At 37.9% G+C, this 21934-nt stretch overlaps 2 protein-coding genes across 2 annotated transcripts; both read right to left on the bottom strand.

Moving 5' to 3' along the window:
* Positions 1 to 7552: 7552 nt before the first annotated feature.
* Positions 7553 to 13534, bottom strand: LOC101302762. The gene is made up of 3 exons (XM_004301885.1): positions 12757 to 13534; positions 12519 to 12665; positions 7553 to 8842 (listed from the first exon to the last, which is right to left on the bottom strand). The coding sequence occupies exons 1-3, from the start codon at positions 13532 to 13534 to the stop codon at positions 7821 to 7823; spliced, it is 1947 nt and encodes a 648-aa protein (XP_004301933.1). The 3' UTR covers positions 7553 to 7820.
* Positions 13535 to 16615: 3081 nt separating this feature from the next.
* LOC101315436 (60S ribosomal protein L30-like) lies at positions 16616 to 18469 on the bottom strand. Its single transcript, XM_004300610.1, has 4 exons — positions 18271 to 18469; positions 18063 to 18164; positions 16993 to 17061; positions 16616 to 16890 (listed from the first exon to the last, which is right to left on the bottom strand). Exons 1-4 carry the CDS (start codon positions 18395 to 18397, stop codon positions 16850 to 16852), a joined length of 339 nt encoding a protein of 112 aa, XP_004300658.1. The 5' UTR covers positions 18398 to 18469; the 3' UTR covers positions 16616 to 16849.
* Positions 18470 to 21934: the final 3465 nt, after the last annotated feature.

The following is a 21934-nucleotide window of genomic DNA, read 5'->3' as shown; positions in this document are numbered from 1 at the left end:
CAGTAACAGAAGCCATATTCAACACTTGCATTAACAAAGACTAAGGCTAAAAAGGTCAAACACAAGCCATATTCAAACAAGCTCACAGACAGCAGCATATCTTTCTCATAAACACAAATACAGACTTTTCGATTATCAGTCAATTTAGTAACCGTATATCCTAAATGTACTTATTCAGGGAGCAATTTTTCTGAATCACAACCTAACTAATTCAATGCGAATGCCAAACATCTTTTATTTCAAATCACAACATCTAGAATGAGCAAACCGAAACAAATGTTTTCCATTAGAAACACCACAATGCGCATATATCAACTGATAAGAGAAAGCTAAAGCCAATTCATTTCTCACAAACAATCATACAAAGGCATTAGAAAAGCAATATAAACAAGCAATCATGCAACATAGAGCAAAACAAAAGCATCTAGATCTCTCTGAACTGATAGAACTCACCGTACGTACTTCCTGACGATTCCGACCTTCTTCGTTCTCTTAGTCTGCAACAAAACACAATCGCGTGTGGTGGGTTGTGACGGTACATGATGGCAGTGATGGCGGTGGCGTTGTGAGAGGCCGACGACCGTAGGCTCGCGCGTCGGATCCAACAGAGACAGAGATCGAGTTCGTGATGTAGATGGAGATAAGCATAGCCGCAGGGGAGGGTTTCTGATTGCGAGTTTGAAAAAAGAGAGAGAGATCTAGAGTATTAGGGTTGGTGTCGACGAAAGTCTATGTAGTTATTTGTGATTTCACACGGATATCAGTGTCTACATTTCACACGGATAACTGTGTATTCCATATTTCACACGAACATTAGTAAGAAAAAACCTATTGTTACGAAAAACTGTAACTATTTGATCTGTATTAGTCAAAAATAGAATTTATTTTAATCATCTAATATTTCATTGTTACATATATGTGTGAGAATTACATTACACACAGATTACTATGAGAATGGCCAAAAATATCATTTGCATTAACACAGTAATCCGTCCCTAATGCTTTTTCACACGGTTTTCTGTAGCTATTGTTGTTGCATAAGGTAACGTGGGACCAACAAATTTTTTTTCACACTGTTTTCTGTATGCTTTTGTATTTCTCACAGATTTATGTGAGTATAAATAATATGTGAGAGTTAAATCTGTGTGAAAGCTTTTTTTTTCTAGTAGTGTAAATTAAGAAAATAAATATCAACCAAAAGTGTTCTCTCCTGTTTATGGGTTTGTTTGGCAGTGATCTTCTGCCTCACATCCATTAGTGATTATGTTCAACTATTTATGATTATGAGCTTATGACTTGAAATTAGGACAATGGAAAACTAAAACCCACAAATACAATTAACTCAATTAAAAATGCATGAATCTATTTTAAGAAAACCTCAAATTAAAAACCGTTTGAATTATTACTCCCCTTAATTGGGTGTTTTTTGTTTTGTAAATGAAAACAAAGAAAAACAATTTAAAAAGGACAAAAAAAAAAAAACTAAACCTTGAATCGCTTTTTCTTTTCCTTAAAGAAGCTACAAAAAGAAACTGTAAATTGTAGAGAGTACCTGGGTATGTGATCTATAAGAGAGTCGAATGGATCTTTGTTTGATTCTCTGCAGCAGAGAAATTGAGGAGGCGCTCTTCTTTTTGTACTTATTGAGATGATTTTTTGATCTATCATAATCTTATCTTATTTCTGAATCATTTTCACTCACTGAGCTGATGCGATGAGAGCGTTCATTTCTTTCACTCTTTCATTTGCGAAGAACCTAATTCATATCCCAAAATTGCGTTCGCCGAATGACATATGCCACACAAGCAAATTAGTAACACACGTACAGGAGAGCGAAACACTTCACGACCGACAAATTTTTGTATTTCCTATTTTGCCCATACAAGTATGCCAGTGATATTTGAACTAACGACCTCTCTATAATTGAGAAGTGTATTCATATTAAATCAGTTTTGGCAGGTTATGAAGCTGCTTTAGGGCAACAAATTAATTTCTCAAAGAGGGATATTATATTTAGTCAAGGGGTAAACTTTGTTCTTCAATAGCAGCTTGCATCTATATTGGGGGTTAGTGTTGTATGTTTTAATATAGTACTCGCAAGTGCACGAACCACTTATAGAATAGAAGTGCAAGCACGAGGTCGTTCCCTCTATGGATTGATTAGAACAACTTATTATGCCAATTATACTACACCTAATGAAATAACAAGATGATTTTATGATGTTTGGATTGAAAACAGAAAATAAAGTAATAAAACTGAAATTAAAGACAAGAGAACAATGAAATTTCTAAGAGTTTAAGAACAGATTATAAAGATGCTAAAGCTTTGAATCCACCACCTAATACGCCTACCCTTCTCTCTAGTTGATAGCAATTGAACTCTCTAGATTGCATGCTAAAGATTTCCGTACATAAACCTTATTGATCCCGGACATATGCCAAAGTTCTTCTAAACAATGAATTCTAACTTATTGATCCCGTATAGAACTCAAGTAGTCAAACTATAATCTACTTCACGTTATGATCAGGTTCAAGTAAAACATGTTCAACTCCATTAAGCACAAAAGAACTAGGAAATCATGTAAACAAGAATATCGACTATGATCAAGCACTTGTATTCTTAACTTACAACTCTCTAATCACAAGATTAAATAAATCCTTTGGAACCCTAGAAAACATCTACTCTCGATCAAGCCTCATGTTTTCAAACCAAATAACTAATAAACAAAACCTAGGTCTTATTGATCCTGAGCAAAGATTTTGAATAAAAGTTCTATTAAAACGGTGATTGAGAATTTAACATAGCAACCCATTGAATCAAAGCAATCAACTAAAGAAATAGAGTAATCATACTAGGGGCTTCATCTCAGCCCTAGCTAGAAGTTTAGAAATTCATAGATAAAGAAAACATGACTAGAAATAAAGATAGCATGGAAGAAACAACGGAAGAGATAGGAACTCGGGTTGAGCGACGGTGAAGCTCTGTTCTTCTTTTCCTCTGTGTTCCTTGCTGCGTCCCTGTTCTGCCGTATCTCCTCCCTCTTTTACGTGCTTAGGGTTCTCCTTTATTCTTCTTGAAATCCTAATTGATTTGGGCTTTTTAGTCTCCTTGTCCACTATGGAATAGCTTTCTTCTCTCACAATAACACAAGGTTATTATTGTCAATGCAAGAGTAACCTTCCAAATATGTTAGCCACGTTCAGACCCTTTACTTGTAGTATTAAGATTGATGGACTTGGACTTCACAAATTGGAATCATAAGAAGAAACACAAAATTCGTCAGAATCTGCCTCCACGCGCTGCGTTCACTCAAACCTTCATAACTTGCTCTAGAAAAATGCAAATTCACTTCCGCAAAATTCCTCAGAAAGCTAACATCCGTAGCTTTCCAATGATGTATGGCTCGCTTCCAGATTCCTTGTGAGCAGGTACAATTTAATCTTCAAAGTTGACGCACAGCAGGGCAGTTTCTGGATCACTTAGCTCCAAATTCTCTTTTTCTCCAACTTAACCTACAAAACATAAAAACCAAGTAAATGACTTACAATTGACAAGAATTAAGCATATAATTATGTATCTAAGGGTATAAAAATGTATGAAATATGAATCTATCAGTTAGTATTGTTGCTAAACATGGAAAATATCTTAGTCTGCCTAGAGTGGCTAGAAGGAATCATACAGAAACCTTTGCTTATATTAAAGAACAATTGAGATAGAAGCTGGAAGGTTGGCAAGGGAAGCTTCTAAGTGGTGCCGGGAAGGATATTCTCATTCAGGTAGTTGCCCAAACTTAATTTACCCTCTTATACTATGAATTGTTTTCTCCTTCTGAAAACTTTTTGTAATACTTTGCATCAAATGTGTACTAAGGTTTGGTGGGGTAGTAAGGATGAGAACCGAAAGATTCATTGGATGTCATGGGAGAAGTTGTGTCGTCCGAAAGAGGAAGGCATCGACACTGCGGTAAATGCTGGCATGCAGTATGAAACGGTTGAGGAAGCGTTCCGAGAGTTGATCAAAATTATTAATGGAGTTGGGCGGTAAGTTGAGGAACAACTGAGTGCTTCGTCTGAAAGGGTTTCTTAGAAAGCATGACAAGCCATGACATCTGTGTACCGAGTGGAGCTACACAAGGAAAGCAATGTTTCAAGGTGGAGATGAGGGTCCCCGGTATCCTTAAATTTGTCCACTTTTAAGGGTTTGGCCTCGGGTGGTCTCTTTTCCATTTGCACCTATGGCGTGAAGGGGCTTGGGCGATGTCCATATCCCATAAATAGAGGTCGTTGGATCCTGCGACTCTTAACACCTTCAATTCGCTAGACCAACTAGTGACATAATTGCTGAGTTGGAGGAGGAGTCGGGTTTGCATGTCAAGGGGTGGGTTTGTAGTGCTGGTGCAAGTGAAGTTGGGATTGGGGACGGGTGGATCGGATGGGTCAGACTGGCTTATCAGGGGAATGGGCTCACTAGTAACCGTAGATGCTTGGGGGTTGGAAGTGGAAAGGATGGGTGAAAGAGTGGATGAGTTACGTAAATGATTTGGTTGGGGCCTCCCGAGATCATGGAACTGTTTTGCCCTTTTGTCCTTGATAGGAAAGAAAGATGTCAATGTGGGGTCTGGGGTGCTAGTGACCTTTGCCGCTCGTTCCAGGGTATCATTGTAGACGTTACGATGATCCAGCGTGGCTCGTAGCAAGAATTGTTCTTTTTCCAACTCGGTGATACGTACTCGGTACACATCTGCCTCTGCTTGGTCTTTAGTTGCTTGCTCCCGGAACAGATGGAAGTCCTTTTTTAAAATTTCAAGGGCCGTGGCAGCGTCAGCATGGTTAATTGTGACGGTGGCCGCAGTAGCTTGGTTAAAGGATGTATCGCCAGATTGGAATAGTTCTTTTTCCAACCGAGTCTTGGGTTCATTATGATCGTCCACAATTTGTATCATCTCGCTTTTTTAAGTTAGATGAGAGTTCCATAAGAGGGGCCCTCCTTCTAACGCTAATTGTTTCTACCTCTTTCTGAGTTCACAAGATGGGAGGTCGAATCCTTGGTTTCAGTTCATGTAGCTACACAAGTAACATTGCGTCAAGAGTCTAGACTGGGGTGGCCCAGTCTTCTACTCTCTGATGCTTAAGTTAGCACACGATAGCTACTTGTATAGTACGGGAGTAAGGGAGGAATAATGGACTTACCTCTTTTGGGAGTTTGTGCCTGTTTTATAGGCTAGTATTGGGAGTCGTGTCTTTTGTTTTCGATATGGGACCATTTTCGTGGCCCTGCCTAGCGTCTCCCCTTTCGGGGGTATTTAGTTGTTGTTAAATGGTTCCAGCAAGTAAACTGTTGCTGGACCTTCACTCTTTAGGTGTCAACGGAGGTTCCGCCGGTTGTGCCTTGCCCGGAATGGCCTCCGGCTACCGGGTGATCATGCTATATTGTCGGCGTGACCAAATGTTCTTGGCTATGTATTAACATTTTTAATAAGAAGGAAACTTGTCGAATAAGCTGAATTTGCCCATCCTATTACTACAAAGATTTTGAAGTTGTTATTTTTTTTCTTTGTGTATCTAACACTCACGGATCTTCTTTATTCAAAACAAGAGTATACTGACAATCTCGATCTTCTCCCTATAGAAATAGTTTTACGATTTATAATGGCAAAAGACAAATCTTGAGTTTTTGTGATTTGATTTCGTTATAAGAACTTGATAATTTCATAGGAAAGTAAATTAATAAGTTTTTATTTGTAGAGCTTGAGTATAAATACATGGACTCTTTCGGATAATTTTAAGAGAAGAAGGGCTAGCTAGGTTTTTCTTGATTTTATTGGACTGGATGTTTTGGGAAAATTGGGGAGGTGTATATAACATTTTAGTTTTTTGTAAAAATGAATTGAAGGTCTATTAAGCAAGGAGGTATAAGTGCTGTTTTTGGATGTATGAATAGAAGCTTCAATATAAATTTTCGATGCATTGGATATCACTAGCTTGTAAAAAAAAATAAAAAAATTCATGTACTCTAAATAACCTTATACCACTATGTGGTATTTCGCAGAATCATATTAGATAGTTGTCTCTCATTCAAGTAGACCAAAAAGTTTCAGAACTTCAAAAATTTGTGGGTCTTGAAAACTATAAGAGAATCAACTTGATGGAGAGGACAAATTTGAATCAAATTTCACCGTCCAAAGGAGTGACAGCCAAGCTTGGGCCTTGATATTCCCAGCGACAGCAGCAAGCTGCCAGTACATTCATGACTGAGAGTTTTGAAGTACGAAGTGCAATGAAGAACAGGCCAATGATGAGAGGCCTGAGTAAGTATTATAACTTCTTGTTCTAACACACAATGTTGCTATCAATATTTGCGATATTCTTCTAAAAAACAAATTTGCGATATTGGGAGGTAGCTGTACTTCACTATTCCTTTTCCTTCCTTTCAATCATTCGGAATCCCCCATAAGTTGAATTTGGGAGGTAGCTATCGAATTTGGTCGACCTCGTAAATTGAACCATGTATTTGATCTATATCCTTGATATAATTGCTTTACAACAGTGGAGCTCGATCTACGCACGTACACCACCTGGATTTGTTTCAAGGAACGTGGACACGTCCAGGCACACTTCTCTCTGCAGTACTCCAGTAGACCAGCAGTGAATCAATCAGTTGCAGAGAAGGCTGTTCGAGAATCTACAATCTCAGAAGTGCCAAACCCTAGTTAATTATAGCATCTGTTTTGCATTGTTTCGTATATATATGGTTTGGAAGCAATTTGTCCCTTCCTTTGTTTTCTCTATTTCATCTAAAATTGGTATATATCCATCACAAAAAATAGCCACATGCCATTTTGTGAAAATAAAATCTCAATATTTCTCTGGCTAAACATCACCAACAATTCCTGGTGTGTATGTGTGTGGGGGTGGTGTAATGTAACTTAATAATGCCCATTCAGATTGTGTTTGATTGCTCAACTCATATCGATCTAGTTGTCATTGCCTTGGCAATTTTGAGGACTGAAGTACTGAACAATAGGGCCATATGCCAGGAAATCATTTCTATATTTCTATAAGTTCAATTCCTTAGGGAATAATGAAGTCAATTTAGCACATTAATCGATCAGGTTAGAAAACTTGTAAATAGCTTGAGCTTGTTCTAGCTTGAGCTTGGTTGTTGAAGTTTTGCTCACTAGTACTGAAATTTCTGATTGAATAATTAAAACTGGAGAAAATGTTCCACATCGATTTGCTCTTTGTATCATGCATGGTTTTCTTTGGAACGAACACAGTTATAGGAAAATATGTCTCAACATTCAGCAGCACGGCCATCTCATTCCGTACTGTTAATCTGTCACTCAACTTTCACACTTATGGACATCAACCAAGAACCAATTCTGGATCCAAATAAATGCCTCAGAATCAAAATTTTATGTAAATGTACAAGTGTACTGCCCTCAAATGCATGTATCATGTATATGAAGAATAAATAAAGGTTCATCTCCATGTTCAACTTTGGAAATGACATTTTTCGCTAGTAATCGACAGCACCGAGAGCAAGAAATTTAAAGTTATAAACCAATAAAAAATAATAAAAAAAAGAACAAATTTCATCATTCAAGCTGTTGCAAATTAACAACCTACACACTCAGTGCTATCATGGCAATCGGGAAACCAGAAACAACTAAAGCTCTAGAAATCGAAACGCCTTTGAGGCATGGACATGATCTGTCACAAGACCTACAGAAATAAAAAAAGTGATAGCTCTGGTACAACTTCTAATAGACTCCTTCCTATCTATCACATAAAAATATTGGACTTAACGTTGTTTGCCCTCAACTATGAACTTGCCTGATCGCCGGCACTGGCACCCCGAAAATACACGGGGAACCTGTTCCCACACTGTTGAAACTGAAACACTTCAATGTCGAAATTGGATCTTCAGGCACACCATCATCGAACTGCAAATTATCATCATCTTGTTCATCCTCCTCCTGTTTCTCCTCCTCTTCCTCATCCCCACTATATCCATCATCACTCTCATTGTAATAATCACCTTCTTCATTTTTTAAGTTGTCGTCATCATCATAAGCATCAACTGCCTCCTTTTGGTTGGCCGTGAAAGGAGGAGGTAAGACCTCGTCATCAAGAGGAACGAGCTGCAAGGTCAGCCGGCCGTTGGATCTGTGTGCCCTAAAGTATTCATGATGCCTGACCTTCTCCTCCGTCAGGATCAACCTCCCATCGCTCGTGTAATGCCTCTTCAAAACCCACGGCATGTGGGAGTGGAGATTCTCCGTTTGCGCCAGCATCGGAATCGGTGGAGGAAGCTCCATCCTCTTCCTCATCGCCACTCTCTTCTCCTCCCTCTTGTCCTGCACCTTTTGGTTGTAGCAGCTTTGTTTTTGATGGCAGTGAGGTTCTTCGTCTCCCTCTCTAAGAACATCGACACAGCTCTCCACCCCAATGTAGTCCCCGGAGATGAGTCCCGGGGACAGGGTTGGGGACAGGAGATCGGACAACATGGAGGAGGAGGGATTATTTAGGTGGGATAATGGGGATTGTGGATGATGGGGTACAAGGGTGAGGTCCTGGAGACCCGAATGATGAAGGGAGCGAAGGGGAAGTTCCAGATGTTGTAGGCATGGATTGTTGCGATGGTCTCTGGAGGTCTGCATTTTATACAAGTGCATGGAAGAAAGGGACAGTGTGGCAGTAGGTCTGGATTTAATGGGGGTTTGAATCACAGTGTTGGATAGAGAGAAAGATAAGCAGAGCCAGCTAATATCTGTGCTGACGTGAATATTCAGAATTCCAGTTTCATGAGTATTCTCTACCGTGTAATTAGATCGATGACCTGGCAAATTAAAAACATGGAAGTAAATTTAGAAAATAAATATAATTTATAACCATATAGATAGATTTGGATATTTGTTAAATAGTTAATCTGGACGACAAGAATGCATCGGATTCATATTGACTCTTTCTCTTTTCAAATTATTATGCTCCACCAAGCATTTTAGATAAAATTTCAACACATAAAAATGCAATGTGCAAATTTCAACACAATAATATTATTGTTAGGACAACACCAAATTTGTTTCCAAGATATTTCAGGATAATGTTAAAGTGCTAGCTAATCCTAAACCTAAACGTGAATTCAAATCGAAACAGATAACTCATAAAATTACATCTCATATATATCCATTAAGAGACTATATCTTTCAAAAAGTTAAAAGTATCTCTGAAACATTACTCACAACCATATATTTAGCCCGAAAATGAAAATGTGAAAACTTAGCATTAGCTAAAGCGTTATCTGTTTTACAGCTAGAAATCACAAGTTAACAGGTCAATGTTAACATTGCACACCTTCAAATTTGCTATTAACTTTTGAACGTATCTATGCAAACTCCAAAACCTAATATAGATGTTTGAAACATTCTAAACCCTAGAAAAACCCCTGAGATTAGCCGTACACGTGGTTTAGTAGATTGCACCACGCGTTGTTTTCATGTCATGCATGAAATGAACTGCTCGTGCTGTAATGCATACAAGTCTAGACACCCAACAGAGCTGATTGGACCCTTTGATGTGATGGGATTGCTTGATGATCATAAGGATCAACGATCGATCTAAATCACATGACCGATTGCGAATCTATAAGACAAATATGTTTGCTTAGAAAAAGGAAGAAATTGAAGAAGAAGAGCAAGCATGAAGACGTATACGCGTCTAAACGTACAGCTGGAGAGTTCGAACATGAAAGTGAACAGATGGAAACTAGAACTCCATCCCTAATCAGACATCCGAAAACTCTCTATTTTATCGTGTTCTAGTTAGTAACTGAAAGAAATTTTAAGATTAAAAACAACAATGATTCAATGGAGACCCTTAAAAGTCCAAACAATGTGGAGCTGCAATGTTTGTATATTCAAACATAGAATAACATATCAATCAATTGATTGAATTCCATTCAAAAATGAAATCAAAGCAAATATGAGAAATTTGGAAACGATCAAGAACAGCAACTGACAGCAAAACTAATTCCATGACATCGTATGATCAAGTATATTCATCGCAAAAGAATGCATATACAGAAAGAAAATTAACAACTTCATATATAAACCAATTACTGTGACTATATTCGAATCCGTTTAACCTAGTATTAATATTTATAGCCGGTTTCGAAACTTCAAGTCGGGTTTTAATTCATATCATCAAGCTCAGAACGACAAAGGGTCCTAGGTATAATATGAGAATAAACATTCATCGCATAACTTCATCCTCGTGTTACAGTGCATAAATTTGAATCGACCTAACCTATTCTTAATAACTTGGTATAGAAACTTCATGTCGGGTTTGAATTGTTCAAATCAAGAAGGTTAGAACAAGGTCCTAATAAGTAAGAAGCTCGATGCCGGAAAGTGGAAGATCGAATCCAGATATAAATGGAAAAGGAAGAGAAACTTACAGGTGGCCGGAGAATGGAGAACCAAAGGTGTAGAGGGTGTTCTTTTTGAAGCAGAAGAGAGAGTACGAAGAATAATAGTTTTATGAAGATGGAGAGAAGATCAAAAATACGGAGAAGGGGCACCGTCAGGGAGCAAGATAAAGATCCGGTGTTAAATACTGGACATTTTTTTTGGTAGCTCAAACGTCGGCTGTTTGATACCTGATTTATCTCCTCTGTCTCTGAGTAGGATATTATGATATCATTCCAAAAATAGGCGGGGTTTTTGGGATTTAACCGTGATAACCGAGTATGACTCGGCCAAGTACTGGGAATTATCCAGACATTTTTTGTTTTTAACTTTTCTTCATGCAGTTGAAAATCTAAATTCCAGAAATTTAGTTGTTGTAACTGACTCTTGAGTCAATATCATCGAAAGAAACTGCATCCAAGTCAAAAGAAGGTGGAGTATTGCAAATAGTAGTTATCCTGTTGCATACCAAATTGAAGGAGATACATAACTCTATATCTTAATTTTCTTTGTTAGGAATCCGTAGGTAATGAATTTATGATATACTTCAATACATACTACATTAGGAAGATTTTAATGGTTCACAAGACAAAACCATAGAGCAAATGAAATAGCTAAAGAAATTATCAGGCTGCATGGGGAACGATCTAGTTGAGTAGTTGTCGGTAAATCCCAAAATAGAACCAAATACACAAATGTCTAAATCCTGAACGGCTAAACCAAAAGCAACTCCTTATTTCGTTGAAGATGGCTCCTCAAACAAACCTAAAAGAATATCTGGTAGGTCTCTGCTCAGCTTTTGGTCAAAGGCATTTCTGGTACATACGCATGTACGCCCTAAGCGTCTCCTATTGTATATACAATATACTCCTGGTGTGCTTAACCAAGTAGGGGTGGGCTTGGGTCGGGTCGGTTCGGGTTTTTGTAAAACCCGACCCGAAACCCGAAATTTTCGAGTCAGGTCGGGTCGGGCTTTTTCAAAATGTGAACCCGACTGAGACCGGCCCGATTCGGGCTTTCGGGATTTTTTCGGGCCTAAAAAGAATTCGGGCTTTTTTCGGGCTTTCGGGCCCAAAAAAAGAATTAGATGCCTTTTCCATTTTGAGGCTCCATATCTGCTACAATAATAGTGATAATGTCAAGTTTCAATAACTACTAAGCTATTACATTATGAGTTTCACAAACATGAGTGAAACTAACTAACACAAATAGACTAATGACAATGTTAGTGACTTAGTGTTCTTCCTGCAAGTTACAACTTTATGACTGGCTCACTCTTTTCCCAAACTCTGAGCTTCACTTTGAATAAGGCAACTCGAAGCAGAAATCATTTTCAAAGACCTAGGAGTTCAAAGCAACATGAAAATTGTGAGACACTGACACAATCCAAACTTATCAGGACATTACTAGTATACTCAAATTAACATCAATACCACAAACAAACAAAAACTACGCCAAAGCATAATTGACAAGGTCAGCAGGAAGATGCAGGGCTTTTGGCTGTGACATCAAAAACTAACTAATGCAGAGCTCAATCAATTTACTTTACTTAATGGCTATGCATTACTCTTAATCTGCATAAATGCTACTGAACTTTAATATCATTCATGCAAAAGAACATGGATGATGTAGTGCAAATTTCTTGTTCAGTGGTTGCGGGTGTAGGAGAGGATACTGAACAAAATGATCCTAAAGACATAATAGATGGTTAAGCCTTACATAAATTGAATTGACAAACACAAACTACATTTCATACAACATAGTTATATTAAAAGCAGATGCAGTACAACACTGATCTCAAAGCAATCAATCCAGATGCAGTACAACATAGTTTTTAAAATGTAAAACTCATACACTGCAGGTTTCTCTGTGTAGAATTAAAGAGCATCTTTAACATAGTCAAATGATTACACAAATATCAAACTAGATAATTAAAAGCTGTTGGGAAAACAAAATGAAGCACCAGATAACTTTATGTACCAACTAAGTTTTCAGCACAAACAATTTTACAAAACACTAAACAATATACCTTATTTTTGTTTTTGTTGCCTTCCCTCTTTAGCTTAGACGCCGCCATCGATGACTTAGATGCCTTACATGCTACAGCTTTCCCTTTAGAAGCTTGAGAAGATTTGGTGGTAATAGGCATTTCCGGGTGATCCTCAGTACCATTAACACCTTCTTCCTTTTCATGTTCTGCACCATGGATACCAACAAAAGCTCAAGTTCAAATCGAAACTAAAACTCAGAATGAAACGAAAATTAAGAAAAGAAATAAAAAGTTTACCTTCCTCCACAGATTCATAAAATTCCATATCCTCAATAGTTGGAACATATTGAATGTTGTGGATACTCTCAGACCTAATCCAATTTTGGTAGCAGATTAAGGCCTCCACTGTCTTGGGAGATAAAGAACTCCGAAATGGATCGATCACCCTTCTACCGGTGCTGAATGAAGACTCGGCTGCTACCGTGCTCACTTGGATGGCCGACACATCTTTTGCAAGTGCAGCAAGACCTGGATACTTGTCACCGTTCATCTTCCACCATTCTAATATGTTGAATTTCTCAGGACTTGGAGGCTTCTCAATTGGGTCCAGTAGGTATTTGTCCACTTCATGTACAACAACAGCTTCTTGAGAGTCTTCCAATTCTCTCTCCCATTCTTCTTCCATGTCTTTTATGATTCCAGTAGCCTCTACGGTACTCTTTTTGGATGAGGATTTGTTGGTTTGGCTAACTATGCTTTGGCTGCTCTCTCCACTCCTACATTTTCCTGATCTGGAAGATGATGGAACATTTATTGAGCTGCTGTAAAGATCACATAGCTCCACCAAAAGCTCTTTAACCTCGGCAGACTTCATCTTAATTTCAACATACCCCATCTTCAGCCATTTCTTGCATATACTTTCGAAGTTTCTGATCTTGTATCTTGGGTTTAACACCAAGGCAATGAGCATAAGCTGGTTGCAGTCATCTAAGGTGGCAAAATACTTCTCGTACTTGATTTTCATACTCGAAGCCATATCAAACATGGTTTTCTCAATCGGCGCACCGGTACACATTTCAGGTTTACTGAGCAATCCATCAATCTCAGCCTTTATGGCAACAATATCATGAAAAGCTTTCCATGAAGTTGGGTGATTGGAGGCACTAATCCTTATTGTCACATGAAAGAAAATTCATAGAAACTTCACAAATACAGCAGCTTTGTCCCAATCATGTCTAATCGGTGGTCCAACCCTTTTCTTCCTTTGTTTCTTCCTTGCATTAGTTGCATCTTCAGTCGGACTTACTTCCCCCAAGTCTTGAATCAGCTCATCATCAAAATCAATGTCTTCATCCTCTTCAAAGTATCTCTCGTACTTATGTTCCTCATCTTCAGCCATTCTATCAAATGCCTTCCTCAGCTCTAATGCAGTGGATAACATTAGATAAGTAGAGTTCCACCTTGTTGGTACATCGAGAATGCAAACCTTCTTAGACTCGACCTTTTCCTTCTCCAAACACATTTTGAAAACGTCAAGCCTTTTTCCACTGCTCCGGACATACCGCACTGCATTCCTAATTGAAGCAATAGAATCTCCCATCATTTCAAGCTCTGATCTAACAATAAGGTTCAGAATGTGTGCAAGGCATCGAACATGCAAAAACTTGCCTCCTAAAACCGGTTCCTTCTCCCACCCTAACATCTTTTCCCTAATATAGTCAATTGCTACCTTGTTTGCACTCGCATTATCCACTGAAATAGTCAAGACTCTCTCAACTTCCCACTCAAGTAAACAGTCCTCCAACAACTTCCCGATGCTAGTTCCTTGATGGTTAGGAATCACCTTAAAACTTAGAATTCTTTTCTGCATTTTCCAACCTGAATCTACAAAGTGAGAAGTCACAACCATGTAATTTATATTTTGCACCGATGTCCATGTATCAGTGGTTAAACACAGACAATGACCCTTCATCTCTTTCTTCAGCTTTGCTTTTTCTTCTTTATACATCGAAAGAAACTGCTTCACAATCACCCTCCTAGAAGGAACTTTCCAATGAGGCACTGCGTATCTGCAAAAATATTTAAAACCTTCCTTTTCGATATGACTGAAAGGAAGCTCATCCATGACTATCATCTTCACCGCTGCTTCCCTGCAACCTTGTTGAGTCCATTTTCCCATCACCAACTCTTTTGTACCCCCGGTAACTTGCTGCTCACCTTCTATATCTACCCTCCCTGGATAGAATTTGCACACAATTTCTGTGTCTCTTGAGAGTGCTAGTACCATTCGAGTGACTATCACAAGCAAAATCAGTTTCGCAGTGAACACATTGAGCTCTCTCTATTTCATCAACTACAACCCTCTTACCATCCTTCATCCCATAAAATGTCTTCTTTATCTTTCTAAAGTGCAGCCAAACATATGATCTTCCAGCCGGGTTTTCATCTATTTCTATATCAACATCATTTTCACCCCCTTCAATAGCTTGAGCACGTTCTCTCCTCACACGACGACGCTTCCTTTTTCGAGGAATCCTCTGAACCCCCGAGTTTGAATTAGAGCCAGAACTGTGGGACGAATGGGAACCATAACTCTTGGATGAACTTGAGCCTAGGCTGAGTGAAATCTGAGGTGAAGCCATGAATCTCTGTTCAAATAGAACAGTGATAACAGTCGGAAATACCCCTTGATAATAACTAGTAACAAATTAAAGTATCAACATGCTACAATAAACTACGATAAGAGATCAAATCGTCATGAGCTAAGCATACACATCTTTTAAGCACAGTTAAGCCTACAAATAATGTTAAGAGCTACCTTAAACTCATATACTGAAAAATGAAATGAATTCAATCATTCTTTCTCTCACTGTTTTTGCATTTGAATTTGATCATACAGGTGAACTGAGCATTTTTTAAGCATATTACACGTGAGAATATCTTAACTGAAACAGGTGTCGGATAACAACACATATGCAGCAAAAACAGTTCTTACTAATGTATTCACTAGAAACTCACTACATTTGCAATTCACTACTGATTAGTTCCTATCTGTGTCAAATTTTCAATGTGGGACTCCATCAATAGTTGGATAGAATAACAAAAGTAGAAAATGGAAACCTTAGCACAAACCAAAGTAGAAGCTAATAATGTTCAGCAACCCAAAATAGATGAAAACTAGATACCTCGATCAGACTGGTTCTCTCATCAAAATCAACTAATTCGGACTTGCTTGACATGACCTTAGACCTTGAGAGCTTGAAACTAATGTAATTAAATCATTGGACATGTATATATATTTGCATATAGAAAACTCATACATCAATTATAACAAACGAAGAAGCATGATATATAACATCCAAAAACTGCAGGTCTTTCTCTGTTTCAATTCTTCTACATCAAATCAGTAGCCAAAAACAGTTTTGTAACACTAAACAAAGAAAGCGAAAGAAACTCAGAAAACCCAGAAAACCCAGGTTGGGTTTATACCTGAAATGTGTGAATATACTCCCAGAAGCTGAAAAACTCAGAAACCCCAACTTTACATCACCCAATTCAAACCTATCTGCCACCAAACAATCGACGAAACAATCGCAAATTAGAGTTTCTTCTTCATCATCCCTTTATCCCTTATTCATCATCCCTCCAGTCACGGTTGTTCTTCTTCTTCCTTGCCAAATCGAGAAGAGAGAGAAAGAGAGAGGCATAGAAAGAAAGAAAGAGAGAGAGAGAGAGAGTTAAGACTTTAGTTTTTTGGTTTTTTTTTTAATAAAATTTTTTTATATGGACCAATAAGATGATGACACGTGACAAATAGGGTGTATCTAGGCCTGAACGGGCTTTCGGTGCATGACCGAGCCCGAACCGAATTAAAAGCATTCAGACCGGTCTGTGGCCCGAACCGAAATCCTCTCATTTTAGACCAACCCGATTGGGACCGATCGGGCTTTGGGATCGGTTTTTTCGGGTTTTTGGGCCCGAACGCCCAGCACTATAACCAAGTATATGTCTGAGTTGTTTTATGTTGAATTGAAATTAGTGTGGAAAAAAACAGGCGGCGTACCAGAAAGGTAGAAATACCTGAGAGAAAAGTTAACAACTAATGATCAAGCAAGATAAATAAGCTAAAAAGGTAGGATCAAGCCAGCAAATTTAACAAAGTGCCTACAATATAAAACTCTTTTAAGATGGTTACTGTTTGTAAATGATGCAATGGAAATAAAGAGGACAACATAAGGTGAATGTGAGTACCCAATTATAACAAAATTAACTTAAATGATCTTGAAAGCAGGACCAAATTGAAACCTACGAGGGGCATTCGATCATGAGAGCACAAACAAGCCTCTAAAATTGTAACATGTTTACAAAGGAGGCAGTGTCCGAAAGGCCATCACTGATCACCAGGCAGTGTCTTGATGATATCCGAATCACCTGAAAATTATCCAAATTAGTGGACAAGTCAGCCAAATCAGTTTTTCAAATGAATGAGTCCGCCAAAATAAGCTTTAAACAAGAACAAATGATTAAATGTACCTGGATCAATAATGCTGAGGCATGACACGCGGAAGTACTTGCCACATGCTGTACCCAGGTCAACATTGTCTGAAAACACAACAAATGACAATGAAAAGGTATGTATAAGTACAACAATTCATTTCATCTTTTCCAATGACCTAAAAAATTAGTTTTCCTGCAACATATGAACCTTTATCATGTCATTGAATCATGCCATCTAAGAGAATTTCTCTTCTACTTGTACTTGCAAACTACCAAAGTTATCAATTATTGTGCATATAAGAATCAATCAGCTACAATGCTGGATAAGTTCGACCCGAGAGTATCACATTGTCAAACAAACAAAGAAGACCTATATCTAAACAATGTATTATGCAGATAATTCATACATTTCTAATTCACACTGAAGAAGACAATGAACAATACTTTGTAGGTTTCTCTCAGAGGACTATGTCCACTCCTTGATCAAAAGAGAAACAGGAGCAGACACCATAACTCCATAAGCACAAATCTAACATCCAATGATTGACATTTACAACAAAGGCATAATAGTTTAACCAACACAGCAAACCAAATTTCCTAGACTGTGTTAAACCGAATTCCTCCAATCAAAAGCGAAAGAGAAGCAGATAGCACAAGTACAAATCTCACATCCAAATATCCAATATATTGACATCACAACAAAGGCATAATAGTTTAACCAACACAGCAAAACACTCCTTCAGCTTGGTGCAACTAAGCTTTCATAACACTTGCACAAAATCAAGTTGCAAAGAAGCTAACAGTAACCTAAATGGAACTCAAGAACAAATATCATACTCACTGACAATAGTGTTCTTTCTTTAGCCAGTAATTCTACTGATTGCTTCGGTTATGTGCTCCATTTTAACTTCTTTGACAATTCGTTGATCATTCAACATTCAGATTCAACTAACATACACCCTTCTAAGTCACAGAACCTCACTTTTTCTCGATACAAGTAAAAACGAGCTATATATCCAAACATTCATCAAATAAAATGCAGAAATCAAATAGCAAAGAGCAAAACAAAAAACACAAACTTGATCCAGATCAATAAAAACACTTACTTCCATTGTAGTGATGAACTCCAACCTTGGCAAGCATGGCGTAGTACTCAATCTCAGACTTTCTCAGAGGAGGGCAGTTGTTCGAGATGATAATAAGCTTCCCTGCAATTCACCCACATCACAAAAATCAAAACCCACATCGAAAATTCATAACCCAATTCACAGAAACGTGAAAGATTGAAGCTTTGGGAGTCAGAGAATCAGTTACCTTTGGAGCTACGCAGAGTGTCGATGACGGTCTTGTAGCCGAGAGTGTACTTGCCACTCTTCATGACGAGAGCGAGCCTGTTATTGATAGACTCATGGGTCTTCTTGGTTTTCTTCACGGCCACCATGGTTGAATCTGCACGAAGCTTTCTCTCCTCTTCTTTTTCTTTGTTGTGCGGCCGAGACCAGAAACACAGCAAGACTCTGAGCCGCGTTAGGTTTTTGAGGGTTTTTGAGTTCCAAATTGGGCTTGGTTGTAACTTGTAAGTCTATCAGCCCAAGTAATGTGTCTAGTTTTGGGTCCGATAATTCTATTAATTTTCATAATACAGTTAAATGACTTAAATCTTTATAATTTATTAGCTTTAAGACAGATAAAAAGTATTACTTAATCGAGATTATTAAATTATCAAAGCCAAGTTTGCACTGATTTCTTGTTTTGGGACTGAAAAAACGTATTATTTTATCGACGTTTATCGAGTATTAGATTATTGAGGTTCTATTGTGATTTCATAGTATATATGCTGGTTTACAATATTAATATAAGATATTTTGTTTTTGTTATTTCTTTTCAAAAGTAGGGATCGAGTTCTGTTGCATAAAGCTCTAAATCAACTTCTCATTTTAATTGTATTTACAGATCGAGTTCTATTTACAGTTTGAAACTCCTCATGTGAAAAGGAGCCTCATCATCTCATCGGAAAAAAAAGAAAAAGGTGGGTCGTCCAGTTGAGTCCAAGAATAAGTAGAAAATGGAAGTTGTTAAGCCATGGAAAGTGGGAGCTACTAGTTTGAGTCCTAACAAAGCAAAGAAAAGGAGCTTTGGGGCTCGTAGGATGCTGGCATTGATAGATGGCTCGGGGTCAGGTTCTGTCGCTGATCCTAACTTGCAGAGGGTGTTGATTATGGTGGTGTTCAAGGTAATGGTGTGATTAAAGAGATTGCTTTGTTGTCGTCTGGTTCTAGCTCTGGGGTTAATCTCTTAAAGTGATTTGGTTATTGAACTCTAAATAAGTCTGAGAATTTCGACAGTTACAACAGTTACAGTTTATTGATGACAATGCCTATCACATGGTTTGCAATATTAAAATAAGTTAGTTACTAAATTGTTTTGCATAATTCGATATTTTCGTAGCCCACGAGAGTGGATTATGTTTATATTATACTCATACAAATCTTTTAACCAACAATATGACTTTACGTTATTCAAAAAAAAAACAAAACTTCTAATTTTATTAACACTTCGTTTGACACCAATTTTTATGTACTCCAAACCAACAACTTGCTAAAGCAACTCGAACAACATCAAAGTTGATCGACACCAAAATTCGGGTCGTGAATTTAATAAAATTGTATAAAGCCACGAGCTCAAATTGGATTGGGTTACAAGTGTAAGAAATTGGATTGGTTTTAGTACAAAGGTGGGTTGGGTAACAAAAGAAAAAACGTGAAAATTAGGTTGGAGATCCACTGTTTTTGCTACTCTCAAATATACCTCCGCTCTGCAGAAGCCAAGGGAGCAGCTGCTGCAATCAAAAGAGGCCACGAAAACGAAACCATTCTCAAGTTAGAGTAATGGAAACAAAGAGGCTATGTCCAACTCTTGCACCACACGAGGTAACTCTTTTTGCTGTTAATTATCTGTTATTTCACTTATTTGTATTTCGATCGACTTTTTTTTATTTGGGGTCAATTTTTTGTTAGGGTAAGGGTGACTGCAAGTTCGTGGGTCGAATTTGTGACTTGCCAGATGAAATTCTCGATCGTATAGTGTTTTTCTTAGACCTAAAGGAAGCAGTTGGCACCAGTATTCTGTCTAAACGATGGAGGTATTTGTGGAACCCTACTATGACTCTCAAATTTGATCTGGAAGATTGTTTAGGGTTAAAATATCTGAATAGCAGAGCAGATATCTTTACGTACGTAGATCGAGTGGATAGTGCAGTCAAACAAAACAGAGGGTCCAAACTCGAACAAATCAGTGTTCGTTTTGATCTAACAAATCAAAAGTATGTATGCTACAGTGATGCATGTATTGGATTCGCAATGAAACAGAGAGTTGGAATGCTTGAGGTGGTTCGACTTGTGAAAATAGACAAAAAATGTCATCATCAGATGAAAAGAATCATTTATTCTTCCCAGGATCTGAATCCCATGTATTTCAGAAAACATTTGAACCACTTGCTTTCTAAACATGCTCCTCTACCACCTTGTTAAGTTGTTCCATGCTATAAGTCCCTGAAAGCTATTGCATTCCGATCTTTCGATCAACATTAATGGAGAAATTGTTGAGTGACTTGCTTAGTTGAGTGCTTATTGTTTACCTGACCTTTTATTGAACTATCAATATCACTTGCTGTGTATTTGATCTTGCTATCAGAAAGACTAAATTATTTTGATCTAAATTTGAGATTTATATGCATTCGAGCTAGGTATCAATGTCCTTGATTTAAACGGTTCGATTACAACTGTTGTTGATCTTGCCAATTCTTTGTAAATATATATACATGACCTGTTAATGACCAGCATGTTGTACCTCATGTGCCGTTTTACTGTGAATATTAGTTTCAACTGCCCTGTGCCGGACCACCTCCAATGGTGTAGCTCCGTCGCTCCCCTCCCATAGCTCCGCCAGACCAGATCGCCGTCCAACCCCCACACATGAGCCGTGCTCTGGAGTCTGGCCACAGTGCCACACCATCATAGCCAGCAGAGAGACTTGCGGGAGGATCCCGATCTTTGAAAATATTCGCAAATTCACCTAATTTCCACAAGAGTTTGGGACATTGACACAGACCTCGTTGCTTTTTGAATGGTATGTATTATCAAAATGTGGAGAAGATCATGGTTATGATCTGATGGCTTAAAGTATGATATAACTAAGAGTAATAGATTGAGGTCTGTCGGAATTCAAAAAAGCCCCTGGATTCTCCTTTTTCTACATTACAATTAATATTGTTGGAGGATAAATGTATATTTCCGTTCATCAATCGGAAAAGAAAAATGCTCAGATTGAGAATTGATTAATGAAGTTCGACTAATTTATTTATGAGAAAATGCCCATTTAGTTTAAGGACCTACTGTCTCAAAAATGGATGGTAATTTGTAGAAGCCAACCTACTTTCAATGTGAGTTAGCTGTTTATGTTAGTAGAAGCCTCTCGATCTATAAGCCTTCATGGAAGTATTTGGTTTTAGCCTACCATAATTGTGTGCCCGGTGTGTAATGTAAGCAGAAGATAGTTGCATGCGAGGACAGTGAGGTGATATGATTTTATTAACATAGACTACTTTTATCGAGCCGAAATCAATCGTAATTTAAACTTATGACCTCAACGTTGCTACTCAGCTTACCTAACCAATTAAGTCACGTCTCACCGATATATTTGGGTTTTCATGATCGTTATTTACACAAACAGTTATGAATAGACAGATTTATCGTCCGTTCGTTGATTTAATCTAATTTGGTACCTTAACGATTACCAATTTGGATGAAACTTGACAAGAGTAATCTATCTATTAGGTTCTACAAACTGAACGGTGGAGATGTGGAAATATGACTGAAAAGTGAGTTAAATAAGGAACTTCACACTTTAATTTTAGAGCGAAGCTTCGCTCTGGATATGGACTATATATATATATATATATATATATATATATATATAT

This window comes from Fragaria vesca, linkage group LG5 (assembly GCF_000184155.1).
Source record: "Fragaria vesca subsp. vesca linkage group LG5, FraVesHawaii_1.0, whole genome shotgun sequence".
In the NCBI taxonomy this organism is placed as follows: Eukaryota; Viridiplantae; Streptophyta; class Magnoliopsida; order Rosales; family Rosaceae; genus Fragaria; species Fragaria vesca.
This window is presented reverse-complemented; position numbering and strand designations above follow the sequence as displayed.